This window comes from Lepidochelys olivacea (assembly GCF_965140295.1).
Source record: "Lepidochelys olivacea isolate rLepOli2 genome assembly, chromosome: 11".
NCBI lineage: Eukaryota > Metazoa > Chordata > Testudines > Cheloniidae > Lepidochelys > Lepidochelys olivacea.
This window is the reverse complement of record NC_140421.1, coordinates 41,410,111-41,437,571: the sequence shown is the minus strand read 5'-3', so window position 1 is coordinate 41,437,571 and position 27,461 is coordinate 41,410,111. Positions and strand designations below refer to the sequence as shown.

The 27,461-nt window shown below is 42.3% G+C and overlaps 1 protein-coding gene across 2 annotated transcripts in view; it reads right to left on the bottom strand.

The window, feature by feature from the left end:
- RAPGEF4 (Rap guanine nucleotide exchange factor 4) overlaps positions 1 to 27,461 on the bottom strand; it is a 227,684-nt gene that overhangs the window by 185,356 nt on the left and 14,867 nt on the right. For both annotated transcript variants that reach the window (XM_084643984.1, XM_084643985.1), the window contains exons 2-4: positions 25,018 to 25,160; positions 22,873 to 22,961; positions 4,480 to 4,626 (exon numbers count right to left, since the gene is read on the bottom strand). In XM_084643984.1, the coding sequence (XP_084500110.1) occupies positions 4,480 to 4,626; positions 22,873 to 22,961; positions 25,018 to 25,160 (379 nt within the window). The remainder of the gene's footprint in view (positions 1 to 4,479; positions 4,627 to 22,872; positions 22,962 to 25,017; positions 25,161 to 27,461) is intronic.

The following is a 27,461-nucleotide window of genomic DNA, read 5'->3' as shown; positions in this document are numbered from 1 at the left end:
TTTTTTGACTGTGTTAACACTCCTTGAAGAGTAAGGCCAGAGATAAGCCAGTGCACAAAAGTATGACACTGGAGATTCTGGACTCCTCCAAGAGCTTCTTTGTCAAACAATATGTTCAGCTCACGGTAAGAACTTAGCCAGAGATTTCATCTTCTCCAATGTGCTGCCCCAGCTGTTGGTGTAAAACTAGATGTCTCTGAGGATGAGCATACTCTGAGGCTGAGCAGATGTTCATGAACAGGGTGCTGCTTAAACAGATGTAGTCATTACAGAAAAGACTAGACCATTTTCCCTGGTAATTGCTATTGTCAGGGCAATATCATCTGGCTTATTGACTGGCCTATTCCCTGATTATTAAAAATGGAGGTCATAGAAGACCTTGTCTGTATTTAAAGGGCAAAAACAATATCCTATTTTTTTCAAATATTCTTTCCCAAGGAACACAAGCTGCCTTCTCTCCTACACATATCTGGTAGAACTACTGTATTTCCACATATACAAAGTCTATAAAAATCAGGGAGGAAAAAAGACCCCCAAAAAATCTGTATTGAAGTAAATCTATTACTTTTCAGGTAGAGGGTCAAGTATTCTCAATGAAGTCCTACAGTATTTAAAATAAGAGTCACGGGTTCTGTATTAAGCCAAATACACATTAACTATGTTATCAGGTTGTGTATGTCCTGGGATATGAAGCAATATAGAAGATCAATAATATTGTTTCTTACAGTGTTGTAACTTTATACAGGCATATAACCAATTTACAATTTGATTTAAACAAATATACAGAAAAAATTGTATGAAAATAGTTCTGATTCAAAATTGGCACCACGGTGTGACTTTATAAAGATAGCCTTACTTTAAAATTCTTCCTGAATTAAGGAAATTAAACAGTGTCTCCCATCCCACCCCTGCAATTCAGCTCTAATTATCTAGAGGGCTGAAAATGGTATGCAGTGGATTTTAATATTAATTTCCTGAAGATGTTTGCTGTAATTATGCTGACATTGTTGCCTTCTTTTGTCTTTCCCAGGACACCATTGAAAACTAATCTGTGGCCCATTCTCAGTTATACAGAGCATTTTAATAAATACAGATATAGCAGTTATGGAACAGCATGGTCTTTGTTCACTGTGTCAGAACACGTTTGCCAGAATCTGCTTTGGGTAAACAAAGGTGACCTGATCTTAGAACAAGCCCTGAACACCACAAATCCCACAACTCATCAAAAAGTTACTCTAAAGGGAAAGATATGCACTTATGGTACAAAGAAAATATCATAATATTACTAATATTTTCAGAGATTTTCATAAAGAAGTCAAATATATTTTGAATATATTCCTTCTTTGTAAAGAATAGTTTTATTTTTTTAGCAGCAACATATGTCGTGGCTTTGGAATTAATGTACTGCATACAGACAAAAGCACCCTTTCAAGTCCTGCTAATACATCCTAAACTACCAACTAGGGCTAACTTCTTCAGCATTCTTGTTGGATGTTCAGGAATATTGCCCACAAGAGAGACTTCACAAAAATTCACCAAAAAAATGGCATTTTGGGATGTATAAGTAGGGGCATAGCGAGCAGATCGAGGGACGTGATCGTCCCCCTCTATTCGACATTGGTGAGGCCTCATCTGGAGTACTGTGTCCAGTTTTGGGCCCCACACTACAAGAAGGATGTGGATAAATTGGAGAGAGTCCAGCGAAGGGCAACAAAAATGATTAGGGGTCTGGAACACATGACTTATGAGGAGAGGCTGAGGGAACTGGGATTGTTTAGTCTGCAGAAGAGAAGAATGAGGGGGGATTTGATAGCTGCTTTCAACTACCTGAGAGGTGGTTCCACAGAGGATGGTTCTAGACTATTCTCAGTGGTAGAAGAGGACAGGACAAGGAGTAATGGTCTCAAGTTGCAGTGGGGGAGGTTTAGGTTGTATATTATGAAAAACTTTTTCACTAGGAGGGTGGTGAAACACTGGAATGCGTTACCTAGGGAGGTGGTAGAATCTCCTTCCTTAGAAGTTTTTAAGGTCAGGCTTGACAAAGCCCTGGCTGGGATGATTTAATTGGGGATTGGTCCTGCTTTGAGCAGGGGGTTGGACTAGATGACCTCCTGAGGTCCCTTCCAACCCTGGTATTCTATGATTCTATGACTCTATGAATTCAGAAAGAATTTGATTGCAAAGTGTGCAGAGAGCACATGCCAGTCAAGCTGTAGTCTACGAGTGACATCTGCAGCATGTCCAATATTCTTTGTATAAAATTTTAACAGGGATTCAGAAATACACTGAAAAGTGTCTGCTAAAAGCTCCCAAGTCAGCTCTCTCTTGATGGCGGCTACCATTTTTGTATTGGGTTGTTATAATTTAAACATTATAAAAAATAAAAGTTGCTCTGTAAAAATAAATAGCATTGTATCAACCATTTAAGTAAGAGTAGTCAAAGGAAAAACATTTTAAAAGTGCTTTGTAATTCTTGTTTGAACATCTTTAAGGTGTTTGTGACAGAGGGAAACATATTTAAAAGAATGCAACGTTCAGAATCGAAAAAAGGAACCATATGCTAAACAATTTTTTTTCCATTTATCAGAGATGAAATCCAATGACTTTGTTTTTAGAAAGGAAATCCCTTGGATATCACAGATGACACCTCTTGTCCTACATCTAGGTCAGCGATCAGCAACCTTTGGCACGCAGCGTGTCAGGGAAATCCGCTGGCGGGCCGGGACGGTTTGTTTACCTGCAGCATCTGCAGGTTCGGCCGATTGCAGCTCCCTCTGGCCGTGGTTCGCCGCTCCAGGCCAATGGGGGCTGCGGAAAGCGGCGTGGGCCGAAGGATGCGCTACCATCCCAGCCTGCCAGTGGATTTCCCTGACGGGCCGCGTGCTAAAGACTGCCAATCCCTGGTCTAGGTAAAGGTGAACTAAAAGCATTTTAACTGACAAAACCTGAGCTCAGGTTTGTTCTCTTCCATCACTAACATTCAAGACTCTATCTGCATTACAAGTTTTGCCATCTGTAAACGCAACACTAAACCAAGTTACAAGATGGTCAAGGCATGCCATAGTTAAGCGTGGCACTTAAACACTGTAAAATCTGTAGTGGAGATGGAGCCTAGAGCATTGCAGGAACATCATTCTTCACATATTTACTCGAGTGTTTTCCTACAGCTCTATTTGAGCTAAAGACATTGGGCCAAATTCTGCTCTAAGTTACAGAAGCACAACCAATGAAGCAAAGTCTGCCACTATCAGTGTATTCAGTGACAGACATGTTTCAACAGTACTTTGGAACTCTGATGCCCCACCCATGCTATAGTATATAAAACATGCCTGGAACAACTACGTTTACAGGTGACTGACACTAGTGATGTTTCTCTGACCAACGTTGCCAGGAATTTTTTCTGAAAGCTTTATTATAATACTTGCTAGAGGATAGCACTGTTTGGTTAATACAGGTCACAGAAAGCGGAAAAAGCCCAAACCTTGCCCACACTGGCCAAGGAAACTAAGCTAGAATGCTACAAGCAGTAATCATTGTTTAAACATAATATTTGCAGAACCTCAACGTTAGGTCACAATCTGCTACATGTGGACCCCTAAACTTGTACAGATTCTAATTAAATCAATAGGGTTCTTCATGGACCCAGCAGTCCATTTATACGGATTAGATTGCATAGTGTGGACTAGACCTAATTGGTGCCTTCTAATTACCAATAATATTTTTCAAATCTTGCAAAAATTCAGATATGAATCACAAAATCTGCCAACTAAACATGCAAGCACACTAATGACACGTGCTCGGCAAGGACACCCAACTAGATAACAGTAGCAAGCAGATTCAAGAACCATACATTCACTAAAGAGTGAAGTATTGGGGGGCTTTGCAAGTATTCACTATGCCAAATAACACATTCATTTTTAAGTGCTCTTCAGTCAGTTACCAATTCTAAAACTCTTCCATTTGGTGGTGATAACAAGGAGGGATGAGGAACAATATGCAAGTGCAATTTGATCAGGGTCCACTATGCGATTCGACTAGCTGGTGTCAAACGTAAATATAAGTCTGACAACCCAGCAAATGGAGAGCACAAACAAATATGTTAATCTGAGTTAGTTTCATTTTACGAAATAAGTTAAGGGGAGAAGTATACAGCAGTTAAAGTAAATTTTAAAACAAATATCAGAAAGTTATTTCTTGTTGGAGACTAATGCATTTGTGGAGTAACTTATTAAGCAAAGTTGTCAAGACAAAAAAAACAGGATGGTCTTTGAAGATATATTAATAAGGATATATAATCTTGCAGAAGATGAAGTACCAAAAAGGGACAAGTGGATTTCACTCATTCTCCAAATTTTTTTTAAAAAGGTATATTCCTCTGCTAAAACTGAACACATTAAGACACAATCATAATGTTATTATATACATACATTTCACTTTTCTCTAACCATATTAATTGTTCAATAAGTCTTTTGGCTTTACCTCCCAAAGTGCTTTGAAATCCTTCTGCTCAATTCGAAGGAGCTCACTGTATTCCCTGGTAACAATAGTAGCATGGCGAGGGGTGTTATCCAGAATTGACTCTCCAAAAGCAGTTCCTATTCCCAAGGTACATATTGTTACAGCATCCTTTGAATCAAAAATAAAAAGGACATGTATTAAATTCCTGGCTTTTGAAGGGGTCTGTAGTTTCATATCACTTATCAGCTGATTATGCTACACAGCACAGCCATAGATTCTTAATTAATTTTCTAGGATAAGCATTTTAACATTTGGATGAGAGGATATGGCTGGGTTGGTCCAGTGGCGCAGAAAGCCTTGATTTCAGAATGCGCTTAGGATTCTGTTTTCCCTGCTCACTAGCTGGTTCAGATCTGCCTTGCTGTAAAGTACAGAGAACAGGAATCACCACCACCTTTGGAAGAAAAAGTCATGATCTCTGGTCATGTATCCCTTTACACAGATGTGATGAGGAGTGTGACGTTAACCATATTTCTATGAAGAATATGGGGTGTATGATAGGAATATGGCATAACCAAGTTATACTTTTTACAGGATGGCTCATGTAAGATATTATTGGAAAGATTATGATTTACTTAATATGATTATCCAATTTGTATGCATGTATCATTTCTGTATCTAGAGTTAGGAATATTGACTATGTAACAATTACAACTGTGTGTGTACTTGGGGGGAACACCCACCAGACAGTAGGCAAACACTCTGAATGACCCATTAGGAAGAAACAATAAGACTGTGAAGATACTAATCTCTCTCCTTCCTAGGAGATGTAGCTGTGACACTACCAGGTCAGGTGATAAGATCACCTGATACAAAATACCACCTTGGACACTGCTGGTACTTTTCCTCTGTACGGGAGTGGGGATCAAACAAAGGATTCCTGCCTTAGGTAAATCCTTTTTAAGGGCTGGGGAGCGGGTTGATCTCGACACTCCTCCATTGCCTACTCAAGAAGAAGGACTGCTGAAAGAACCTGAAGGGACAAAGGAACTAACCTGAAGGGAAAGGAAGGGGTGAGTCCAGAGTGAGACAGGGTAAGAAGAAATAACTGGAACTCTGAGCTACAGAAACTCTGCATCCTGCCTAATTCAACATTTAGGGTGAGAAATTACATCTTGTAACCTGTTTCTTTAGTGAATCAAGCTTAGTTTGCATGTTTTGCTTTATTTGCTTAGTAATCTGCTTTATCCCTTATAATCACTTAAAATCTGTCTTTTGTAGTTAATAAACTTATTTCTTGTTTATACCATAACCCAGTTTGTGCAATTCATATCTGGGGGTGGGGGGCCAAGAAGCTGTGCATAGCTCTCTTCACATTGAGGGAGAGGGTGAATTTTTATGAGCTTGCGCTGTGCAGATTTTTCTATACAGCACAAGACAATAGACCATTGAGTCTACACTCCAAGGGAGGTGGGCACCTGAGTGCATGGGGCAAGCACCATGCTTGTTACACTTGAGCAAAGTATATGAGATCTTTGCCTACTTTTCCTATGAAATATCAAAACTATCTCCTCAAGCCATCTTTCTTTGGAAAATATGATTATGCACGTGACACATGCCCTTTGCTGGATCCTATGTTAACTATGTAAGTAGCTCAATTGGTGTGGCATGTAAATACTTTAATTGGAAACTAGAAGAGAAGTAGCGCTTCTAACAAACATATGATTATCTCCCAAACCAAATTACCTTTCCTCGTATAAAGAGTATTTCCCTAACAGTTTTTTCACAATGACCATACATCGTTGAACTGCTATTCTAATTTGGAAAATCATTGCCACCTTAGCCCTTACAGATAAGCCAGTAGCTTGGTAAGAGCTTCTTTTCTTAGCAGTTTAAATGTATTCTTATGTGGCTGATACTACAGGAATGTTTCTTCATAATACTGATTCTTCTGGTTCATTTATATCCTTTAGTTTCTCTGATTATATAAGGGAACTTGGCTTGAAGTAAACTGAACTACCTTAAATAGTCAGCAAACTATGGTGTTTTTAACACATCACCTTTAAAAATACTTATTTGTACATTTGTCAGAATGATACATAGCATCCAAAGGGGATAGATATAGGATGGGGAAATAATCCAGTTTTTTTAAACTGAAACAACCAAATCATCTTTCTATCATAGATTCAAAACACTAAATAAACTTAACTTTCTAATAAAAAAATACCCTCTTCTGCCCCCTTCAAAATCCTTTTTCTCTTTCTCATTCTCTCTCCTTCTGTGAGATTGCTCCCAGAGAAAGACACTACTCCATATGAATGAGGGTGGCAGAATTTGGACCTTAGGGAATAAGTAATTTCCTTTTGCACACTACAGTCCGCCATGTTTGAAAAAGAATGTTTCAGAAGAAATGGAGGAGCATACATTATGGATGTCTGGTGTTGGAGGGCTTAAATTTGTGATTCTGATCAGTTCCATTGGATGTACTACAGCTCTCTTATAACTGAGGATTTTTGAGACAACATCTTTCATCACCTGAATCTTAAACCTGCCACTGAATTGCAGTGAACCTAAGTACATAGTCTGTGACCTGAAATCTCTATGATTTCAGTGTGTGCAAAGAACACACAGCAATGGGAACAAACATATCTTTCCAAGTCCTTAATGCTTCTTCCTTTTAAATAACTATGTGAACCTTGGCTGGTACCTGGTAAATAGAACCTCCTGCTGCTTCTGGGATTTTAGAGGGGAACAGCAGCCTGAGCTTCTAGCTGCCAGCAATCCTCAAGATAGTCTACGTGAAAAGCAGAAGATCCTTGAGTGTAATGTTAACAGGCCTAATAGGAAGCGTTCCTAGGGGGTGGAAGAAATATCAACAGAGAGCAGAGGGAAAAATGGGACTCTGAAGCCCTGAAGAAGCAAGATCGGCTTGCTCCCTAACTGGCTCAGAGAACCCACCTCTCCTGTAGCAAAATGGTGGCTAGAAAAAAGCTGAAAGAACTGTCACTTGACAGAATCCTGGACTTTTCTTTTATGAAAACATGATTCCTCAGGCTCCTGGAAGGTCAGGAAGGTCTGGAGCAACAGATAACAACCCTGCGTTGCATACGAGAAACTGAGGATTTTCTGGACAAAACTCAGGATACGCTTCTAGGGGCACAAAGCTCTAAAGATATAGAGCAGGTTGCACAGAGAAGCCAAGAGGCCAGTGAGGAAGCTTGGCAACATGTGACCTCCAGAAGAGGTAAGCGGAATGTCCGGGTTCCAGTAACACAGACACAGGTAACTAACCGCTTTCATGTTCTCTCCACAGGTATCGTTGCGGAGAGAGGACCAGATGATATGTCTGGGGTGAGAAAGCAGAAGGAGACTCCGCTGGCTGATGTCCTGAGGTTGGGGGTTCCACGACCACCACTCCCAAGAGGAGAAGGCGGGTGGTGGTGGTCGGGGACTCTCTCCTCCGGGGGACTGAGTCATCTATCTGCCGCCCTGACCGGGAAAACCGAGAAGTCTGCTGCTTGCCAGGGGCTAAGATTCGCGATGTGACGGAGAGACTGCCGAGACTCATCAAGCCCTCGGATCGCTACCCCTTCCTGCTTCTCCACGTGGGCACCAATGATACTGCCAAGAATGACCTTGAGCAGATCACTGCGGACTATGTGGCTCTAGGAAGAAGGATAAAGGAGTTGGAGGCGCAAGTGGTGTTCTCATCCATCCTCCCCGTGGAAGGAAAAGGCCTGGGTAGGGACCGTCGAATCGTGGAAGTCAACGAATGGCTACGCAGGTGGTGTCGGAGAGAAGGCTTTGGATTCTTTGACCATGGGATGGTGTTCCATGAAGGAGGAGTGCTGGGCAGAGACGGGCTCCATCTTACGAAGAGAGGGAAGAGCATCTTTGCCAGCAGGCTGGCTAACCTAGTGAGGAGGGCTTTAAACTAGGTTCACCGGGGGAAGGAGACCAAAGCCCTGAGGTAAGTAGGGAAGCGGGATACCGGGAGGAAGCACAGGCAGGAATGTCTGTGAGGGGAGGGCTCCTGCCTCATACTGGGAATGAGGAGCGATCAACAGGTTATCTCAAGTGCTTATATACAAATGCACAAAGCCTTGGAAACAAGCAGGGAGAACTGGAGGTCCTGGTGATGTCAAGGAACTATGACGTGATTGGAATAACAGAGACTTGGTGGGATAACTCACATCACTGGAGTACTGTCATGGATGGTTATAAACTGTTCAGGAAGGACAGGCAGGGCAGAAAAGGTGGGGGAGTAGCACTGTATGTAAGGGAGCAGTATGACTGCTCAGAGCTCCGGTACGAAACTGCAGAAAAACCTGAGTGTCTCTGGATTAAGTTTAGAAGTGTGTGCAACAAGAGTGATGTAGTGGTGGGAGTCTGCTATAGACCACCGGACCAGGGGGATGAGGTAGATGAGGCTTTCTTCCGGCAGCTCACGGAAGCTACTAGATCGCATGCCCTGATTCTCATGGGTGACTTTAATTTTCCTGATATCTGCTGGGAGAGCAATACAGCGGTGCATAGACAATCCAGGAAGTTTTTGGAAAGCGTAGGGGACAATTTCCTGGCGCAAGTGCTAGAGGAGCCAACTGGGGGGGGGAGCGCTTTTCTTGACCTGCTGCTCACAAACCGGGTAGAATTAGTGGGGGAAGCAAAAGTGGATGGGAATCTGGGAGGCAGTGACCATGAGTTGGTTGAGTTCAGGATCCTGACGCAGGGAAGAAAGGTAAGCAGCAGGATACGGACCCTGGACTTCAGGAAAGCAGACTTCGACTCCCTCAGGGAACGGATGGCCAGGATCCCCTGGGGGACTAACTTGAAGGGGAAAGGAGTCCAGGAGAGCTGGCTGTATTTCAAGGAATCCCTGTTGAGGTTACAGGGACAAACCATCCCGATGAGTCGAAAGAATAGTAAATATGGCAGGCGACCAGCTTGGCTTAATGGTGAAATCCTAGCGGATCTTAAACATAAAAAAGAAGCTTACAAGAAGTGTAAGGTTGGACATATGACCAGGGAAGAGTATAAAAATATTGCTCGGGCATGTAGGAATGATATCAGGAGGGCCAAATCGCACCTGGAGCTGCAGTTAGCCAGAGATGTTAAGAGTAACAAGAAGGGTTTCTTCAGGTATGTTGGCAACAAGAAGAAAGCCAAGGAAAGTGTGGGCCCCTTACTGAATGAGGGAGGCAACCTAGTGACAGAGGATGTGGAAAAAGCTAATGTACTCAATGCTTTTTTTGCCTCTGTTTTCACTAACAAGGTCAGCTCCCAGACTGCTGCACTGGGCATCACAAAATGGGGAAGAGATGGCCAGCCCTCTGTGGAGATAGAGGTGGTTAGGGACTATTTAGAAAAGCTGGACGTGCACAAGTCCATGGGACCGGACGAGTTGCATCCGAGAGTGCTGAAGGAATTGGTGGCTGTGATTGCAGAGCCATTGGCCATTATCTTTGAAAACTCGTGGCGAACGGGGGAAGTCCCGGATGACTGGAAAAAGGCTAATGTAGTGCCAATCTTTAAAAAAGGGAAGGAGGAGGATCCTGGGAACTACAGGCCAGTCAGCCTCACCTCAGTCCCTGGAAAAATCATGGAGCAGGTCCTCAAAGAATCAATCCTGAAGCACTTGCATGAGAGGAAAGTGATCAGGAACAGCCAGCATGGATTCACCAAGGGAAGGTCATGCCTGACTAATCTAATCGCCTTTTATGATGAGATTACTGGTTCTGTGGATGAAGGGAAAGCAGTGGATGTATTGTTTCTTGACTTTAGCAAAGCTTTTGACACGGTCTCCCACAGTATTCTTGTCAGCAAGTTAAGGAAGTATGGGCTGGATGAATGCACTATAAGGTGGGTAGAAAGCTGGCTAGATTGTCGGGCTCAACGGGTAGTGATCAATGGCTCCATGTCTAGTTGGCAGCCGGTATCAAGTGGAGTGCCCCAAGGGTCGGTCCTGGGGCCGGTTTTGTTCAATATCTTCATAAATGATCTGGAGGATGGTGTGGATTGCACTCTCAGCAAATTTGCGGATGATACTAAACTGGGAGGAGTGGTAGATATGCTGGAGGGCAGGGATAGGATACAGAAGGACCTAGACAAATTGGAGGATTGGGCCAAAAGAAATCTGATGAGGTTCAATAAGGATAAGTGCAGGGTCCTGCACTTAGGACGGAAGAACCCAATGCACAGCTACAGACTAGGGACCGAATGGCTACGCAGCAGTTCTGCGGAAAAGGACCTAGGGGTGACAGTGGACGAGAAGCTGGATATGAGTCAGCAGTGTGCCCTTGTTGCCAAGAAGGCCAATGGCATTTTGGGATGTATAAGTAGGGGCATAGCGAGCAGATCGAGGGACGTGATCGTTCCCCTCTATTCGACATTGGTGAGGCCTCATCTGGAGTACTGTGTCCAGTTTTGGGCCCCACACTACAAGAAGGATGTGGATAAATTGGAGAGAGTCCAGCGAAGGGCAACAAAAATGATTAGGGGTCTGGAACACATGACTTATGAGGAGAGGCTGAGGGAACTGGGATTGTTTAGCCTGCAGAAGAGAAGAATGAGGGGGGATTTGATAGCTGCTTTCAACTACCTGAAAGGGGGTTCCAAAGAGGATGGCTCTAGACTGTTCTCAATGGTAGCAGATGACAGAACGAGGAGTAATGGTCTCAAGTTGCAGTGGGGGAGGTTTAGATTGGATATTAGGAAAATCTTTTTCACTAAGAGGGTGGTGAAACACTGGAATGCGTTACCTAGGGAGGTGGTAGAATCTCCTTCCTTAGAGGTTTTTAAGGTCAGGCTTGACAAAGCCCTGGCTGGGATGATTTAACTGGGAATTGGTCCTGCTTCGAGCAGGGGGTTGGACTAGATGACCTTCTGGGGTCCCTTCCAACCCTGATATTCTATGATTCTATGATTCCTTGACCTGAAAACCTATGGTGTTAATTTATTTCTTAGGTTGAACAGCTGCCTCATCAAAAGGTCTCTTAGAAAGTGACTCCTTAACAAACACATGTCCCTGTCTATCCTTCATCTATTCTGGTTTTAACAAGTCTTTCCTTTAATTGCTAAACCCCCCAAAATGTGGAGAGGTTTTTTTTCTATTTTTGAGGGGTAAAGAGTCAGTAATAGATGTAAATGTTGCTCATAATCTGTCTATTTGGAAAGTTTCTGTTTCTTCCATTCCATTAATTTATTTCTGCAGTAAGGACAAAACAGAAGCCATTTACTGAATTTAATAAATAAAGCTGAGAGTATCAGAGTCCTTGAGAACAAAATCAGCCTGGAAAATAAAGGCATTTCTTTGTACCCCCATTTAAGTGCATTGTTTGATAATGGTTGGATAGTTACAGGATGTCACCTCTAAAAACATCATACAAAGCTTTTTCCAAGGAGAAACTTTGTCTCTGGGTATAATGGGACTCCCGTGTAACCACTATCTATATAATCTTATATGCTCTCTCCCATACACCTGGCCCCCCACTGCCCCACCCCCACAACTGCTCACAGTTGCCTTCCTGGAAAGTTTATTACCAACAGTTGTTAAATTTTTCCTAGATCCTTAATTCTTTTCCAAGACTATATTTATTTTATTTTTCTGACCATATAATTTTATATGGAAATATCTGTACAAAAGCAATTTGCCATGGTTCAGGGAACTGGACTATTATGGATATTTGTCTTTGTAATGCGATTACAGAACCACTTACTTGGTCTTAATAACATTTGCCTATTATCACGTATTAGACGCATGAAAGGAAAACAATGCAATTTTAAGCACAGAGAATGATGCTGAAATATGCTTATGAATCTCCCCTGGTTGATGAGCTATGGGCAAGAAGTAGGTACATTGCCAGAAATTACTGATTATATTTTGTGGCCATTTCAAGAATCCTAAATTTTAGAATTAAATCAAACCATGTTATTAATGTTATATCAAGTAAAATGAGTTTACATGCATCCGATGAAGTGGGTATTCACCCATGAAAGCTTATGCTCCAATACGTCGCTGTTAGTCTATAAGGTGCCACAGGACTCTTTGCTGCTTTTACATTTTCTATGTCTTTTTTGTGTGTTTTCACGGTAAACTACAACATGTGCATGTTTTTAATCAGACAGTTGGTTGATTTGGGGTCTTCATTTCTAGTACTCTGCTTTTGTTTGGCTCCAGTAATGTCATTTATTTCAGAACTATCCCAGGGGACTGGATGGTTAAGGAGACTGGACTATGGATCTTTTCAGTTCTAAGGCCCTGATCTTACAATGAGATCCATGTGAGCGGATTCCTGTGCTCGTGTGGAATCTCACCCACTGAAGTGGATTTCACTGCAGAATGCGGACCACAGTTATTAATCTGAATCCATTCCCAGTTGTTCTGGACTTGTTACCTTAAAATGCCTGATCTGTGTAAAATCAGTTTACAGTTCTAGTCCAATGTCTAATGGACTAAACCACTGGCAGATTTACTGGCAGTCTCAGCCGAAAGGCCAAGAATTGATTTGGCTTACAGAATGTACTGCCATCAGACCTTGAAAGACAGACAAATACATTATACATACAAGAGGCTATAAGTCCATTATTACTGAAAGGTGACTTTGTTGAGAAAAAAGTTGCAGTCAAATATTCCTTCTGCTCACAGCAGCCTATAAAGGACAGAAGCTTCATAGACAAGAATTGCCTTTTCTCTCCTAGTTACCTTCTGCTCACCCCTGTCATTTTTAAAGGCTCTCATTGTGACAGGTTGCCCCCTTTAAGGTGCCACCTGATGTACTGGGATACCACTGAGACCACCTGTTCTGCCAGCCTGGGCCCCCTTCTAGGGCACATACCCCTGTGCTCCCTAGAGTGGAATTTATCCCCTGTCAGGCGTGGGCTCACAACTGACAGCCAGAACAGACCCTTTGCTGGTAAGCTTTGAACCCTCCTCTCTCGTTGAATTGGGTTTGCCTCCAGTTAGAGTCCAGGGAATCTGCACCCACCACAGCAGTCTCTAGGATTCTAACATCTTTTTTCTTTGGACTTTCTGCTAGGACACATTTTTCTATGCATTTTAGAGTGAGTTCTGTTCCTTGCTTTACTGCCACTTCTTGGCAGCCAGCAACCTGGACAGACTCCCTACCGTCAGGCAAAACACTCCCATCCCCTGAGGGGATAGCCACCAGACAGTAACTGGTTTTACTCACCCCCATTCCTTCATAGCAAACTGCTTTGCAGGGCTGAAGAGGAATTAAAGAGAGACTCTCCCATTTCCTGTAGCTTTGTTCTTCCCCTCTGAGGCTTCAGCACAAGATTCTTTCTTGCTGCTGACAGAGCTCTGGACAGCCTGAGCCACATTCAAAAAATCATTACCCAAAAGAATTAGTGTAGGATTATGAGGAACCACAGCAACAGTTAATTCAGCTTGCAGATCCGCAGTTTCCATGTGCACTTTAGCCAAAGGCTCAAGGATTTTGTGACCTCCTACTAACAAAAGTTCTGCCAGCTGTCCTGGCAGTATGTCTTTCTCCTGAACCAGGTCTCTCCTGACCACAGAAATTTCTGAACCAGTATCTCTCCATCCAGGGAATTCTCTGCCATTTACTCTAAAGGCTGTCAGGTGCTTACTGCCTGGCTGTGCAATGTCAATCTTTTAAAAACCCTGTATGATAAGTGGCAATTGCCTGAGGTGCCTCTGTGCTCTGGAAAAACGACGAGTCTGGTGGCACCTTAAGACTAACAGATTTATTTGGGCATAAGCTTTCGTGGGTAAAAAACCCACTTCTTCAGATGCAGACTGAAAATTACAGATACATGTATAAATATATATAGGCACATGAAGAGAAGGGAGCTACCTTACAAGTGGAGAACCAATGCTGAAGGCCAATTTAGTCAGGGTGGATGTAGTCCACTCCCAATAATTGATGAGGAGGTTGCCTTCTTTGCCCCCATATCTACTCTAGTAACACCATCAGAGGCTTATTCACTTGCACATCTACTAATGTGATATAGGCCATCATGTGCCAGCAATGCCCCTCTGCCACATACACTGGTCAAACCGGACAGTCTTTATGTAAAAGGATAAATGGACACAAATCAGACATCAGGCATGCTAACATAAAAAGCCAGTAGGACAGAGGTGGGCGAACTACGGCTTGTGAGCCACATCCGGCAGGAAGAAGTAAACCTAAACCATCCCTGACAGGTATATGTCCAACCTGTTCTTAAAAACCTCCAGTGATGGGGATTCCACAAGCTCCCTTTGAAGTCCATTCCGAAGCTTAACTACCCTTATAGTCAAAAATTTTTTCCTGTTATCTAACCTGAATTTTCCTGTCTTAAATCCATTACTTCTTGTCCTACTTTCAGTGGACATGGAGAACCATTGATCACTGTCCTCTTTATAACAGCCCTTAACATACTTGAAGACTCCCCCTCTGATAGTCTTAGACTTAAGTTTGAAGACTAAACATGCCTAGTTTTTTGTTTTTTTTAAAAAACACCCTTTCCTCATAGGTCAGGTTTTCTAAACCTTTTATCATTTTTGTTGCTATTCTCCGCACTCTTTTCAGTTTATCCACATCTTTCCTACAGTGTGGGGCCCAGAACTGTACACTGTACTTCACCTAAGGTCTCACTAGTGCTGGATAGGACAATTACCTTCCTTGTCTTACATACAACCCAGAATGGTATTAGCCATTTTCACAATACATCACATTGTGACTCTCATTCAATTTGTGACCCACTATAAACTCCAGATCCTTTTCAGCAGTACTACCACCTAGCCAACTATTCCCCACTTTGTAGCGGTGCATTTGATTTTTCCTTCCTAAGTGCTTTCCACTTTTCTCTATTTAACTTCATCTGGTTGATTTCAGACCAATTCTCCAATTCATCCAGGTCATTTTGAATTCTAATCCTGTCCTCCAAAGTCCTTGTAACTTCTCCCATCTTGGTGTCATCTGCAAATTTTCTATGCATACTCTCCATTCCATTATCCAAGTCATGAATGAATATATTGAATAGTGCTGGATCCATGACTGTGGAACTCCAGTAGATACAGCCTCCCAGTTTGACAGAGAACCACTGAGCACTACTCTTTGAGTACAGTCTTTCAACTTGTTGTGCATTCACATTATAGTAATTTCATCTAGACCACATTTCCATAGTTTGCTTTGAGAATGTCATGTGGGACTGTGTCAAAGGCCTTGCTAATATCAAGACATATCATCTACTGCTTCCTCCTATTCACTAAGCCAGCGACCCTGTGAAAGAAGGAAATTAGGTAGAAAATTATTATTCTCTAGGTGCTTATGATCGATGTGCCTCCCCGACTTTGGTCTGCCAAGCCCCACCCCTCGTCATTTAAATCCCACCTGTAAATTCACTTATCTGAAGCCTACAATAAGCAATTGAGTTTTTTCACTATTTTTAACTTGATCCATGTTATCTGCATATGGTCTTTAAAATCCCACCAAAATGCATACAAGCCTTAACTTAGTAACTGTGGCTGAGTCTTGCATTCTGATGCCTGCCTGCCCATGGACTGCGGCAGGATCAGGGCCTACGTGACTCTTTTGCGGATATCTAGTCCTTCACTGCCCCATTTCCTCCATTGTCTCTTGTCCAAATTAAAATTGTAAGCATTTGTGGGAAGAGATAGTGCATCCAATTCTGTGTTCACTGAAGTCAATGACAAAGCTCAATGGTGCAGGATCAGGCTGGCCTAGTGTCTTTTGATGTCTGCTGTTATGAGTCTAGCACACTTTGTGGCAATAAAAAACAAAATAATAATAAAGATGATCCTAAATGGCTGCTTAGAGGCCTTCTCTTATCAAAAACTTACTCACAGCTTCATTTTGAGGCATTACAGTTGTGACACTTGAAAAGCTGCCTATTTTCAAAGGGGAGTTAACAAATTTATAGTATGTGGAGGTTTCTTGTGTGTTTCTACAGCACCCAGCTAAATAGGGCCTTGGGGTGCTATCACAGTACAAATTAAAAACACTGTAGGAAAAACCCATTTACAAAACCCATTTACAATAGTGAGTAAGGACCTTATTCTACCAAACTGATAACAGGGCAAGGAGACTGTTTCTCTGGAGGAGTCTTCACTGAGTTCCATGTACAAATCCCACATACAAGTGTTATCAGGTTAGGTGCAACTAACTAACCCATAAAAGAAGGGAATAAATGGAGTAGGGACAGGGCAAGAAAATCCACTGAAAATTCTTCCGTGCCTTCCAGTGTGATACTTTTATCACTAAAACATAGACCACGTCTTCTTCCATTTCTTACACATTGCTGAACACAGAGTCAACACTTACACAATTTGTATGGAAATGCCCATACACCTCTCAAAATTTACTGGACATGTAATTCTGTCACTTTTCTGCATTATAATTGTCTTGCCCCATTTCAATAGCAAGTGAAATTATTGCAGAAATAGAGAGCAGCTAGCATCTTTCTCTGTGTCACAGGGACAGAATTACTATTAACAGAGAAATCTATTCTGGTTAAAACTCAAAAAATGAACAGATTAAATAGCTGGATGAGATTTTTAAACTAGTCATTTTGGTATGAAATATTCCAGGTTCCCTCAGAAGCTAATTTCTCTTGTTTCTTATGTATTCTAGCACTGCCCTCTTGTGATATACTATAGTTCTGCACATATTAAGATAGCTTAATATTATCCCAATGCAGGTAAAACAAGATGTTTTACCTGTCAAATCCTAAATTTGTGTTTTCCCTGTTATCTCTAACATCTAAATCAATGTGGGAAATATCTTGTTTTAATAGAACAGAAAAGAATCAGGAATTTCAACACCATACAGTTGTGTTCCGTCTTGCTGATAGTAGTTAACATCATGAACACCTACTACAAAAGAAACACAGAGCCTGTTCAGGTGTTAACAACTAAGTAAAAAGAAGAACCGATTATCCCATTTTAAATTAAAATTGTTGATTTGCCATGATTGAGTCTATGCTGATATCTTTTTCCAATGAGATTACAGTTTGGTTGTTAAAAGAGAATTATGTTGATGTAGTGTACTTAGACTTCTGTAAGGTGTTTGACTTGGTACCACACAAATTTTTGATTAAAAAACTAGAATATAATGTTAACCTGGCACATACTAAACAATTAAAAACTAACTGATAGGTCTCAAAAGTAATTGTTAATTGGGGAATCATCCTCCAACAGGTGTTTTTCTGAGGGGTCCTGAGGAACTGGTTCTTAGCCCTATGTTATTTAACAATTTTATTAACATCCTGGAAGAAAACATAAATCACCACTGATAATGTTTGTAGATGATAGAAAAATTGGGGGAATAGTACATAATGAAGAGGACAGATCACTCATATAGAGAAATCCAGATCACTTAGTAAACTGGGTGCAAGCAAACATTTAATGCAGCTAAATGTAAATGCATACATTTAGGAACAAAGAATGTAGGCTATGCTTACGGGATGGGGGACTCTATTGTGAGAAGCAGTTACACTGAAAAAGATTTAGGGGCCCTGGTGGATAATCAGCTGAACAGGTTCTCCTAGTGCAACTTTTGGCCAGAAGTGCTAATGTGATCCTTGGATGCATAAGCAGGGGAATATTAAGCAGGAACAGGGAATTTTACCTCTGTATTTTGGCACTGTATTTGACACCGCTTCCCGCTGATCCCATCAGCCGGGAGCAGCGAACCACAGCCACTGGGAGCTGAGGGCGGATGTGCAAATGTAAAGCAACAGTCTAGTGGTCTGTCAGCGGATTATCCTGACAGGCCGCAGGTTGGCCACCACTGCCTTATAGTGTCAGAATTAAAGGAGCTCAATCTATTTAGCTTAACAAAGAGAAGGTTAAGGGTGACTAGATCACAGTCTATACGATCTACACAGGGAATCTACATGGGGAACAAATATTTAATAATGGGCTCTTCAATATAGCAGAGAAAGGTACAAACACGATCTAATGGCTGAAGGTTGAAGCTAGACAAATTCAGCCTGGAAAGACGACAAATTTTTAAAGTGCAAGTAATTAACCATTGCAATAATTTATCAAGGGTCATAGTGGATTCTCCATCACTGGCAATTTTTAAATCAAGACTGGATTTTTTTTCTGAAAGATACACTCTAGGAATTATTTGGGGGAATTTCTATGGTTTGTGTTATACCAAAGGTCAGAGTAGATCAGTGATTTTCAACCTTTTTTCATTTATGGACACCTAAAAAGTTTCAAATAGTGGTGCAGACCCCTTTGGAAGTCTTAGATAGTCTGCAGACCACAGGCTGAAAACTACTGAACTAGATGATCACAATGGTCTCTTGAGTGTGGCATCTATGGATCTATAGTCTGTTAGTGATCTGGGATAATAAATGGCTTCTTGTTGTTTTTAAACTAAAAAACTTTCCAGTTCATGTTTAAAGGTAATAATCAGAAATGAGAAAAACATAATCCCAAATCATAAATGAATCATGTAAATTGACTAGTATCTGCCATTTGATTGTCTTGATAGGGGAAGCTAGTCAGCTAGAATGCACAGGAATATTACTAATATTAGATTTTAAAAATCCAGAATTTTTAAGGTGGTACCATCCTAAGTGGTAATGGCACTTAGAGATAAGATTGAGCCAGAACATTCAGGGTCCACATTTAAAGTGTGTCTGTGTCTAAGATTCTGGTTCAGATCCATCTTTCAATATTTTACTGAGAGGATAAGACATTTTGTCCTCAATACTGGAGTAATCTCATCTTTTGGGAAGTATAAACTGATCTTTTTTATCTGGGCATCCACTAGAGGTGAACGGAAAGGGGACTGCTAGGAGCACATCATCATTCTATATTGTGAGAATACTGCTGCCAACCGAGCCGTACAGCAACTTGCTCAAATTAGGCTAATTGTTCTCCCTTTCCGTCTATACTCGGTACAATTAAGAAGTTATTAAAAACAGTGAAACAACAAAAGCTGTTTCTATATTTGTCACTTTTATATTGAATATGGAAATGTTAGAGGCCTATTCCCATCCACTGCAGGTGAGATATACTCACTAAAGTTCACAGATGACCCAGTGCTCCAAGAGAAGGTGAACACCCCACCCTCCCAATATGCCATGGGGGGAAACCCTTACAACCTCAGTTTTTATAATAAGTTGAATTTTGGGCACAGTAGCAAGAATCACCATAGTTAAAGTATCAATTTACATACTGGTGTCCAAGGAATTGTCAGGTGATTTTTCTTCTTGAACCCCAGCTATCATAGGCTTGTTTACACTAAAATTTTTACACTAGTGTAGCTACACTGATGTAGCTATATTGGTGCAAACTTCGAGAGTACATGACACATAGCTGCAAAAAGTGACCTGAACTGGTTTCAGACAGGTTTCAAACTGGGGAAGCCACACAGGCTCAAGGTACTTGTTACACTAGTGTAGTACCTGTATGTCAGTGTGTCATAAATATAAAGGGAAGGGTAAACCCCTTTAAAATCCCTCCTGGCCAGAGGAAAAATCCTCTCACCTGTAAAGGGTTAAGAAGCTAAAGGTAACCTCGCTGGCACCTGACCAAAATGACCAATGAGGAGACAAAATACTTTCAAAAGCTGGGAGGAGGGAGAGAAACAAAGGGTCTGTGTGTCTGTTGGTATGCTGCTTTGCCGGGGATAGAACAGGAATGGAGTCTTAGAACTTTTAGTAAGTAATCTAGCTAGGTATGCGTTAGATTATGATTTCTTTAAATGGCTGAGAAAAGAATTGTGCTGAATAGAATGACTATTTCTGTCTGTAACTTAAGGTTTTGCCTAAAGGGATTCTCTATGTTTTGAATCTAATTACCCTGTAAGGTATCTACCATCCTGATTTTACAGAGGTGATTTCTTTACTCCTATTTACTTCTATTTCTATTAAAAGTCTTCTTGTAAGAAAACTGAATGCTTTTTCATTGTTCTCAGATCCAAGGGTTTGGGTCTGTGGTCACCTATGCAAATTGGTGAGGATTTTTACCAAACCTTTCCCAGGAAGTGGGGTGCAAGGGTTGGGAGGATTTTGGGGAGAAAGACGTGTCCAAACTACGTTTCCCAGTAAACCCAGTTAGAGTTTGGTGGTGGCAGTGGTTATTCCAAGGACAAAGGATAAAATTAATTTGTACCTTGGGGAAGTTTTAACCTAAGCTGGTAAAAGTAAGCTTAGGAGGTTTTCATGCAGGTCCCCACATCTGTACCCTAGAGTTCAGAGTCGGGGAGGAACCTTGACACAGTGTAACTACAAAGAAACAACGAATCCAAAAAACAAAACAGTACAAATAAGCTCTATACGTGGCTTTTTCCAGGATCTCCTCAGGCAGAGAATTCAATGTGTTGACTACACTCTGGGAGAAAAGGTCTCCTTTATGTGTTTTATATAAACTTTAGATTTTGCAATTTCCAGGAGTGCCAAGTTATTGAGAATTTACTAAGTTTACCTAGTGTTTTACTGCTTCTCCTCTCTCCATACCTTGCACATACATTATATCTTGGTGCCTGGTCTAGCACACCAGCAGTCCTAATACTTTGATGTTATTACAATAGCTTCCTCATCTTACAGTGAAGGCTGCAGTGTGCAATCAGTGTCAGAGACCAGACACAAGGGTGGTCATGTCTAGCAGTTGGAGCTGGAGTCAGGACCAGTGGTTGGGACTCGAATCAGTAGCCAGGAATCAGAGCCCATAGAGTCAGAGGTCAGATGCCAAAGTCTAGAATCAGAGCCCAAGTCAGAAGTCTGGAATCAGAGCTGAGGGTAGTGATGCCAGGTGTCTTATTTTCAACCAGAACACCCAGCCAAAAAGGGACCCTGGCAGCTCTGGTCAGCACAGTTGACCAGACCACTAAAAGTCCGGTTTGCTGCTGCAGACGGCTCCACGCGGCTCCCGGAATCGGCCGGCATGTCCCACTGGCTCCTAAGCCCAGGAGGGGTCAGGGGTCTCCGCGAGCTGCCCCCATCTACAGGTACCGCCCCCACAGTTTCCATTAGCCACAGTTCCTGGCCAGTGGGAGCTGCGGAGCCGGGGCTCAAGGCAGTGCCTTTGCCTGGGGCAGCGCGCAGAGCCACCCTGGCCACTTCTGTGCCTAGAATCCAGCGGGACATGCCGGCCACTTCCAGGAGCCACGCGGAGCCACCCGCTGCAGCCAACCGGGAACTGCAGCCAATGGAAGCTGTGGGGGCGGAGCTTGTGGACAGGGGCAGAGTGCGGAGATCCCTGGCTGCCCTTGTGCCTAGGAGTCAGAGGGACATGTCACTGCTTCCCGCCGCCTAAGTGCCACCAAGAGCCCACACCCCAACCCCCTGCCCCAGCCCTGAGCTCCCTCCCCCACCCCAATCCTGAGCCTCCTCCCGCATCCAAACTCCCTCCCGGAGCCCCACCCCAACTGCTGCCCCAGCCCTGAGCCCCCTCCCACTCCCACACCTCATTTTTGGCCCCAGCCCAGAGCCTGCACCCCAGTCCAGAGCCCGCATACCATCCCACTCCCTACCCCAGCCTGGAACCCTCTCCTGTACTCCAAACCCCTCATCCCTGGCTCCACCCTGGAGCCCACACCTCCAGACGGAGCCCTCGCCTCCTCCTGCACCCCAACCCCCTGCCCGGTGAAAATGAGCAAGAGAGCAAGGGTGGGGGGAGAGTGAGCGACAGGGGAGGGAGGGAGATGGAGTGAGCAGGGGGCAGGGCCTCAGGGCAGGGAAAGGGTGTTCGGTTTTCTGCAAATCAGAAAATTGGCAATCCTAGCTGAGCGTTAGGACCAGGTTACCTGGAGCAAGGTAAAGCAGGGGCAATGCTAGGGCCAAGGCAGGAGCAGGGCTGAGACAAACCTAAATCAAGGCTGGAATAAAGCAGAAACAAGGCTGTGAGCAAGCAGACGAGGAAGCTAGCACAGCCATGGGCAAACACTTTGAGCAGCCACTAAACTGCTGCTAGGCTTAAGAGCTGGTCTGCTGACTCTTCCAACTACAGGCCAGCTGTGCTCATTAGCGTGCAGCTCTGCAGGCTTTGCTTCCTGACAGTCAGGATTAACAAACTGCAATGGCTGTGGCTTCAGTTTAAACCTCTTAAGTAAAGGACTAAAATAAACATTTTCCACGGAATTCAATTCAAAAGTTAGACCTTGAGCTGCACTTCATGCAAACCCACAATATGACAGACTGTGGTGATTCCTATTTTACATCCAGATCCTCTTTCAGATTATTAAATTTCAGTTCCCCTAAATCAAGAACACGGGTTGCCTCCTACAGGAGCAGAGAGACAAAAAGTAAACTTAAACAGAAGAAAACGCGGACAACACCAGCATGCTTATGACGGACAAAAAAGCAAATGATTGACACTATGCAGACCATTGTCATCTAGCCCTATATGTAGTTCACAGTATGTCTTTGTGCCATGCAACTGGATTGTTTTAAAGAACAGTTGTATTTTACCTGGTAGTTGCTCGTATCCGAAACTTTAACATCCAGTGATCCTGCCAAAACAGTATACCAATTTGTTCCAATATCACCCTGACGAAATACTGGAAAGATGAAATATTGTAAATAAACACTCTTATTGTAAGCCTATCTAACAATGCTGACAAACATCGCTTTCATGTTGCTGTATTACTGTACTGACTGCGAGCACCATAGAATTCGCCAGACCCCATCTGATTATTTATCTATCTGCTAAGATACCCAGTGAAACTGGAGCATAGCATTTTTAGGGTATCCATACACAGAATCTCAGTACAAATGGAAATAGATAGCAATGTTTCAGGCCACCTTTCTTGTTTGCTTTGCCTTTTCCTGCTATCCTAGTTAATAAAAAGGTTCTCTGAACTTGCGTTTACCACGGTGCCTCTGAAATTTGAAATATTTCTTGATTTCCTCGGCAGTCACGCCTTTATAAAAAGAATTTTAATATAAAGGTTAATAAATGATTAACAGATGTTTAATAAATAGTTAATCAATTTTTTTAGATAGTTATACAGTCCAATAAATCAGTAGGTTGCTTATAACCATGACTTATAATAATTTATAACACATTCTATTTATATCTGTAATATGCTTATAACACCTACTGATCATTTGCTAACCCTTTATTAACCATTCCTAAATGGAACTTTATACTATAGTGAGATCCATATCTCTTTGGTTTCTATTCTCTATTATTTTTCATGATGGGAATCAGAAAATAGTAGCAACATAAAGATATTTAGAAAATACCCTTATCAGGAGAAATACCAGGAGATAATTCACTTTTCTCTTTATGAGGATGATCCCTATAACTCTGTTTCAGAAAAGACGGTTAAAATATTTATCTACAATGCTACTTTTGTGGATTTCTCTTGTGCTTTAATAAAGTTTATGCTGAGAATCCACTTTATTTCATGTTATTTAATATTAAAGTAAAATATAGAGGATGTATGTATTATATTGACGGGTGCTTTAGAACGGGTCTAGTTCAGCGGTGGGAAAACTTTTTCTCCTAAGGGCCACATCAGGGTTCCGAAACCATATGGAGGGCTGGGTAGGGAAGACTGTGCCTCCCCAAACAGCATGGCCCCCGCCCCCTATTCGTCCCCTCCCCCTTACCATGTGCTCAGAGCAGCAGAACTGTCAGCTGCGCCACCTGGCTGGAGCCAACCACGCCGCTGCACTGCCCGGCAGGAGCTCGCAGCCCCGCCACCCAGAGCGCTGGCGGCATGGCGAGCTGAGGCTGCGGAGAAGGGGGGGCAGCAGGGGAGGGGCCAGGGGCTAGCCTCCCCGACCAGGAGCTCAAGGGCCAGGCAGGACAATCCCACGGGCCGGATGTGGCCCGTGGGCCATAGTTTGCCCACCTCTGGTCTAGATACATTAACTAGATGTATACCAAAAACAAAAAACAATAAATCCATTTTATGACTGTAAGAGACCAAGCAAAGGCACACAAGCCTACAAAAGAAATAGATCAATGTTTGTGTGAATAATTTTTGTAGCACAGATCACCATTTTTGTGTTAATACCTACTTTAAATTGTGTTCATGCTGTGTACATAATATAAATCTATTGGATGTATTTCTCTGAAAATAATTTTAGACAAATAACTTGTCATTTTTACTGCTTGCTGTCTTTGTATTTTTGTGGCATCTTTTCTGTTCTAAAAGTCTGCGCAAGCTAATGCTGCATTGGCAACTTGCTGCAAGATTGAGGGCTTCTGTATTAACAAGGGTGACATATTTGGGTCACCCTGCAGGTCACATACTTTCATCCATACATCTCAAAGCACTTTACAAAGGAGGTAAGCATCATTATCCTCAATTACAGACAGGGTAATGGAGACACCAGAAGGAGACATGACTTGCTCAAGGTCACCCAGCCAACCAGTGGCAGAGTCCTGGTCCAGTGTTCTATCCACTAGAGAACACTGCCTCCAGGGACTCAGAGTAGAACTGAATTATGTCATATAGCAGTTCAATCAACTCTGTCCCAGCAAGGTAGATTTTTTCAACAGGATTCCCCATATATACTGTTGCCTTATCTTTCGCTAGAAGGGAATCCTGGTCTAAACCTTGACTTACTAAAAGTCAAATATATTATGAAATAACAACTTACATGTGATTCCCTTTTCCAGATTTTCATAGTATCCACAGAGACATATCTGCTGGAGAAGGTTTGGATGAAATTTCTCAAAAGCTTTCACTTCTTTCAATCGGGTGAATATAATATCTACATCTTCACTGGAACGTTCCAATGGTCTGCATGAAGAAAAAAAGAATGGTGCATAAGGGCTTTATTACAGAAACAGGTAATTGCCACCCACATACACCAAAACTAAGATTATTAGTTAAATTTTTTTTTAATATTTGTGAGCCCATTAAATGTGGCTTGTAGGTGCATGCAACAACCTTGCAGACATTCCAAATAATCAAAATACCTAACCACTGTATCCAACTTTATTATTATCATCATAGTGCCTGACAACCTCAGTCACAACTGAATCCCCATTGTATCAAGCACAGTGAGGGAGGAACCCGTGACTGAGTATGTTCAGAAGGGAGTTTGAAAGACATTATGGAAATTGTCCAAAACAACCCCCAGAGCAGTCAGGCCAAGCAAAAGGCGTGGTATGATAAAAATACTTGTAAATGCACTTTTGACATAGGAGATTTGGTCATGGTACTCAGCCCTGCAAAAAAGTTCAAAATGCAAAAATCCTGGGAGGGGCCCTTTGAAGTGGTGGAAGTGGTGATGGAGGACACTTATAAAGTTAAAAAGCCCCTTGATGATACTGTGCCCCAACTGGTACATGTAAACAGACTCAAGGCCTATCACCGTAGAGTGGCCAGGGTAAACATGATCTGTTGTGTCGAAGGGGAAAATGAGGCATACCCACTCACTGATTTGATGGCTGAATGCCAAGATGGGTCAACTTTGGAAAGTATGGAAATCTGTAGTGAGCTAACACCACTTGAAGAAGAGGAAGCGTTGTCAACGCTGCAAAGGTACAGTGAGGTATTTTCCAACAAACCCGGGAGGACACACTTGCTGTCCCACAGAATCCTCACAAAAGGGGCTAAGCCCCCGCCCCGCCTTCCAGGCCGTACAGGGCCACTGGCAAGGTGAAGGAGCAAATTCGGGAAGAGATACAAAGCACGTTGGACCTGTGGGTGATTAAGGAATCTGACCTGGGCTTTCCCTGTGGTCTTGGCCCCAAAAGGGATGGCACTGTAAGATTTTGTGTAGACTATAGGAAACTCCATGCTGTCACTCTAACAGATGCATACCCCATGCCAAGAATTGATGACATGCTGGAAGTGCTGAGCCAAGCCAAGTACCTCAGTACCTTGGATCGAACCAAAAGTTACTGGCAGATCCCTTTTGGAGAGGGAGGCACAACAAAAATCAGCTTTTATCACTGATATAGGGCTCTATGAATTTACGGTACTACCTTTTGGTTTGGTAAATACTGGTGCAACCAGAGACTGGTCAACAGAGGGTTAAATGAATTATAGGGCATACATAGATGACACTACTGTATTCAGCAACACCTGGGGTGACCACAAGGAGCATCTGGGAGTTGTGCTATCAAAGCTCAAAGAAGCTTGGCTAACCATGCTCTTTTAGATTTTACTGGGCACTTCTAAATCTCCAACTCAGTTTTCTGCATACATATAGAAACACAAATGATTCCAAGAAATCCATCCCTCTGCTCCACCTCTTCTGTCCTTTTCTTTGTATAAGAAAAATAAAATGCTGTTGTATAAAAGCATGCAAGTTACGTAAGCTGGATACGAATCACTTCATTAAAAAAATAAAATAAACGAAAGTGCACCATCTCTAAACAGATACAGCCGAAATAAAAGATATCCTGCAACTGGGAGTGAAAATAATTGGAGGTAGGGCAAGACTGTTGGGCTCAATGCCATCTTGTGCCAGTGAGTTCAAGAGAGAGCTTAGTAGGTTCAAAAAACAATTTGACATTTACATGGCTAATGTGAACAGCCATATTTACTTTACTAGAGCATTTTAAAATGAGGTTATAAAACTCTGTAATTCAGAGAATAAACCGACCACTAATGGAAGGCATTAGGAAGGACAATTATGGAAGATTCAGTACAAGGTTTCTTGCATCTTCTTGTGGAACTACTGAAACTGACCACTTTTAGAGTGGGATACTGCAATAGATGGACCACTGGTCTGATGTAGTATGGCCACTTTAATGTTTCTGTGAGATTATGTTGGAAATTCAGGTGCTCAAATTATTCTTCTACAAAGGGGTCTGGAAAATGTTAATCATTTTCAGTGCTCTTCAGGTCTACCCACTGAATCTAGTGCTTCCAAAAATCAGTTAATTTAACTGACCAAAATGCTAATTTTGCTAATTTCTTTTAAATACATGGAAATAGTTAAAAAGGGACAGAGTTTAGTTTAATTTATATATATATGTATTTGTTTCCCTCTTTCACTACAATGCAATGTTCACAGCCTAAGTGCTCTTCCTGCAAAGAGATTTCTGGTGTTCCTCTTTGGTCATTCAATGCTGGCACCAGTGCTTG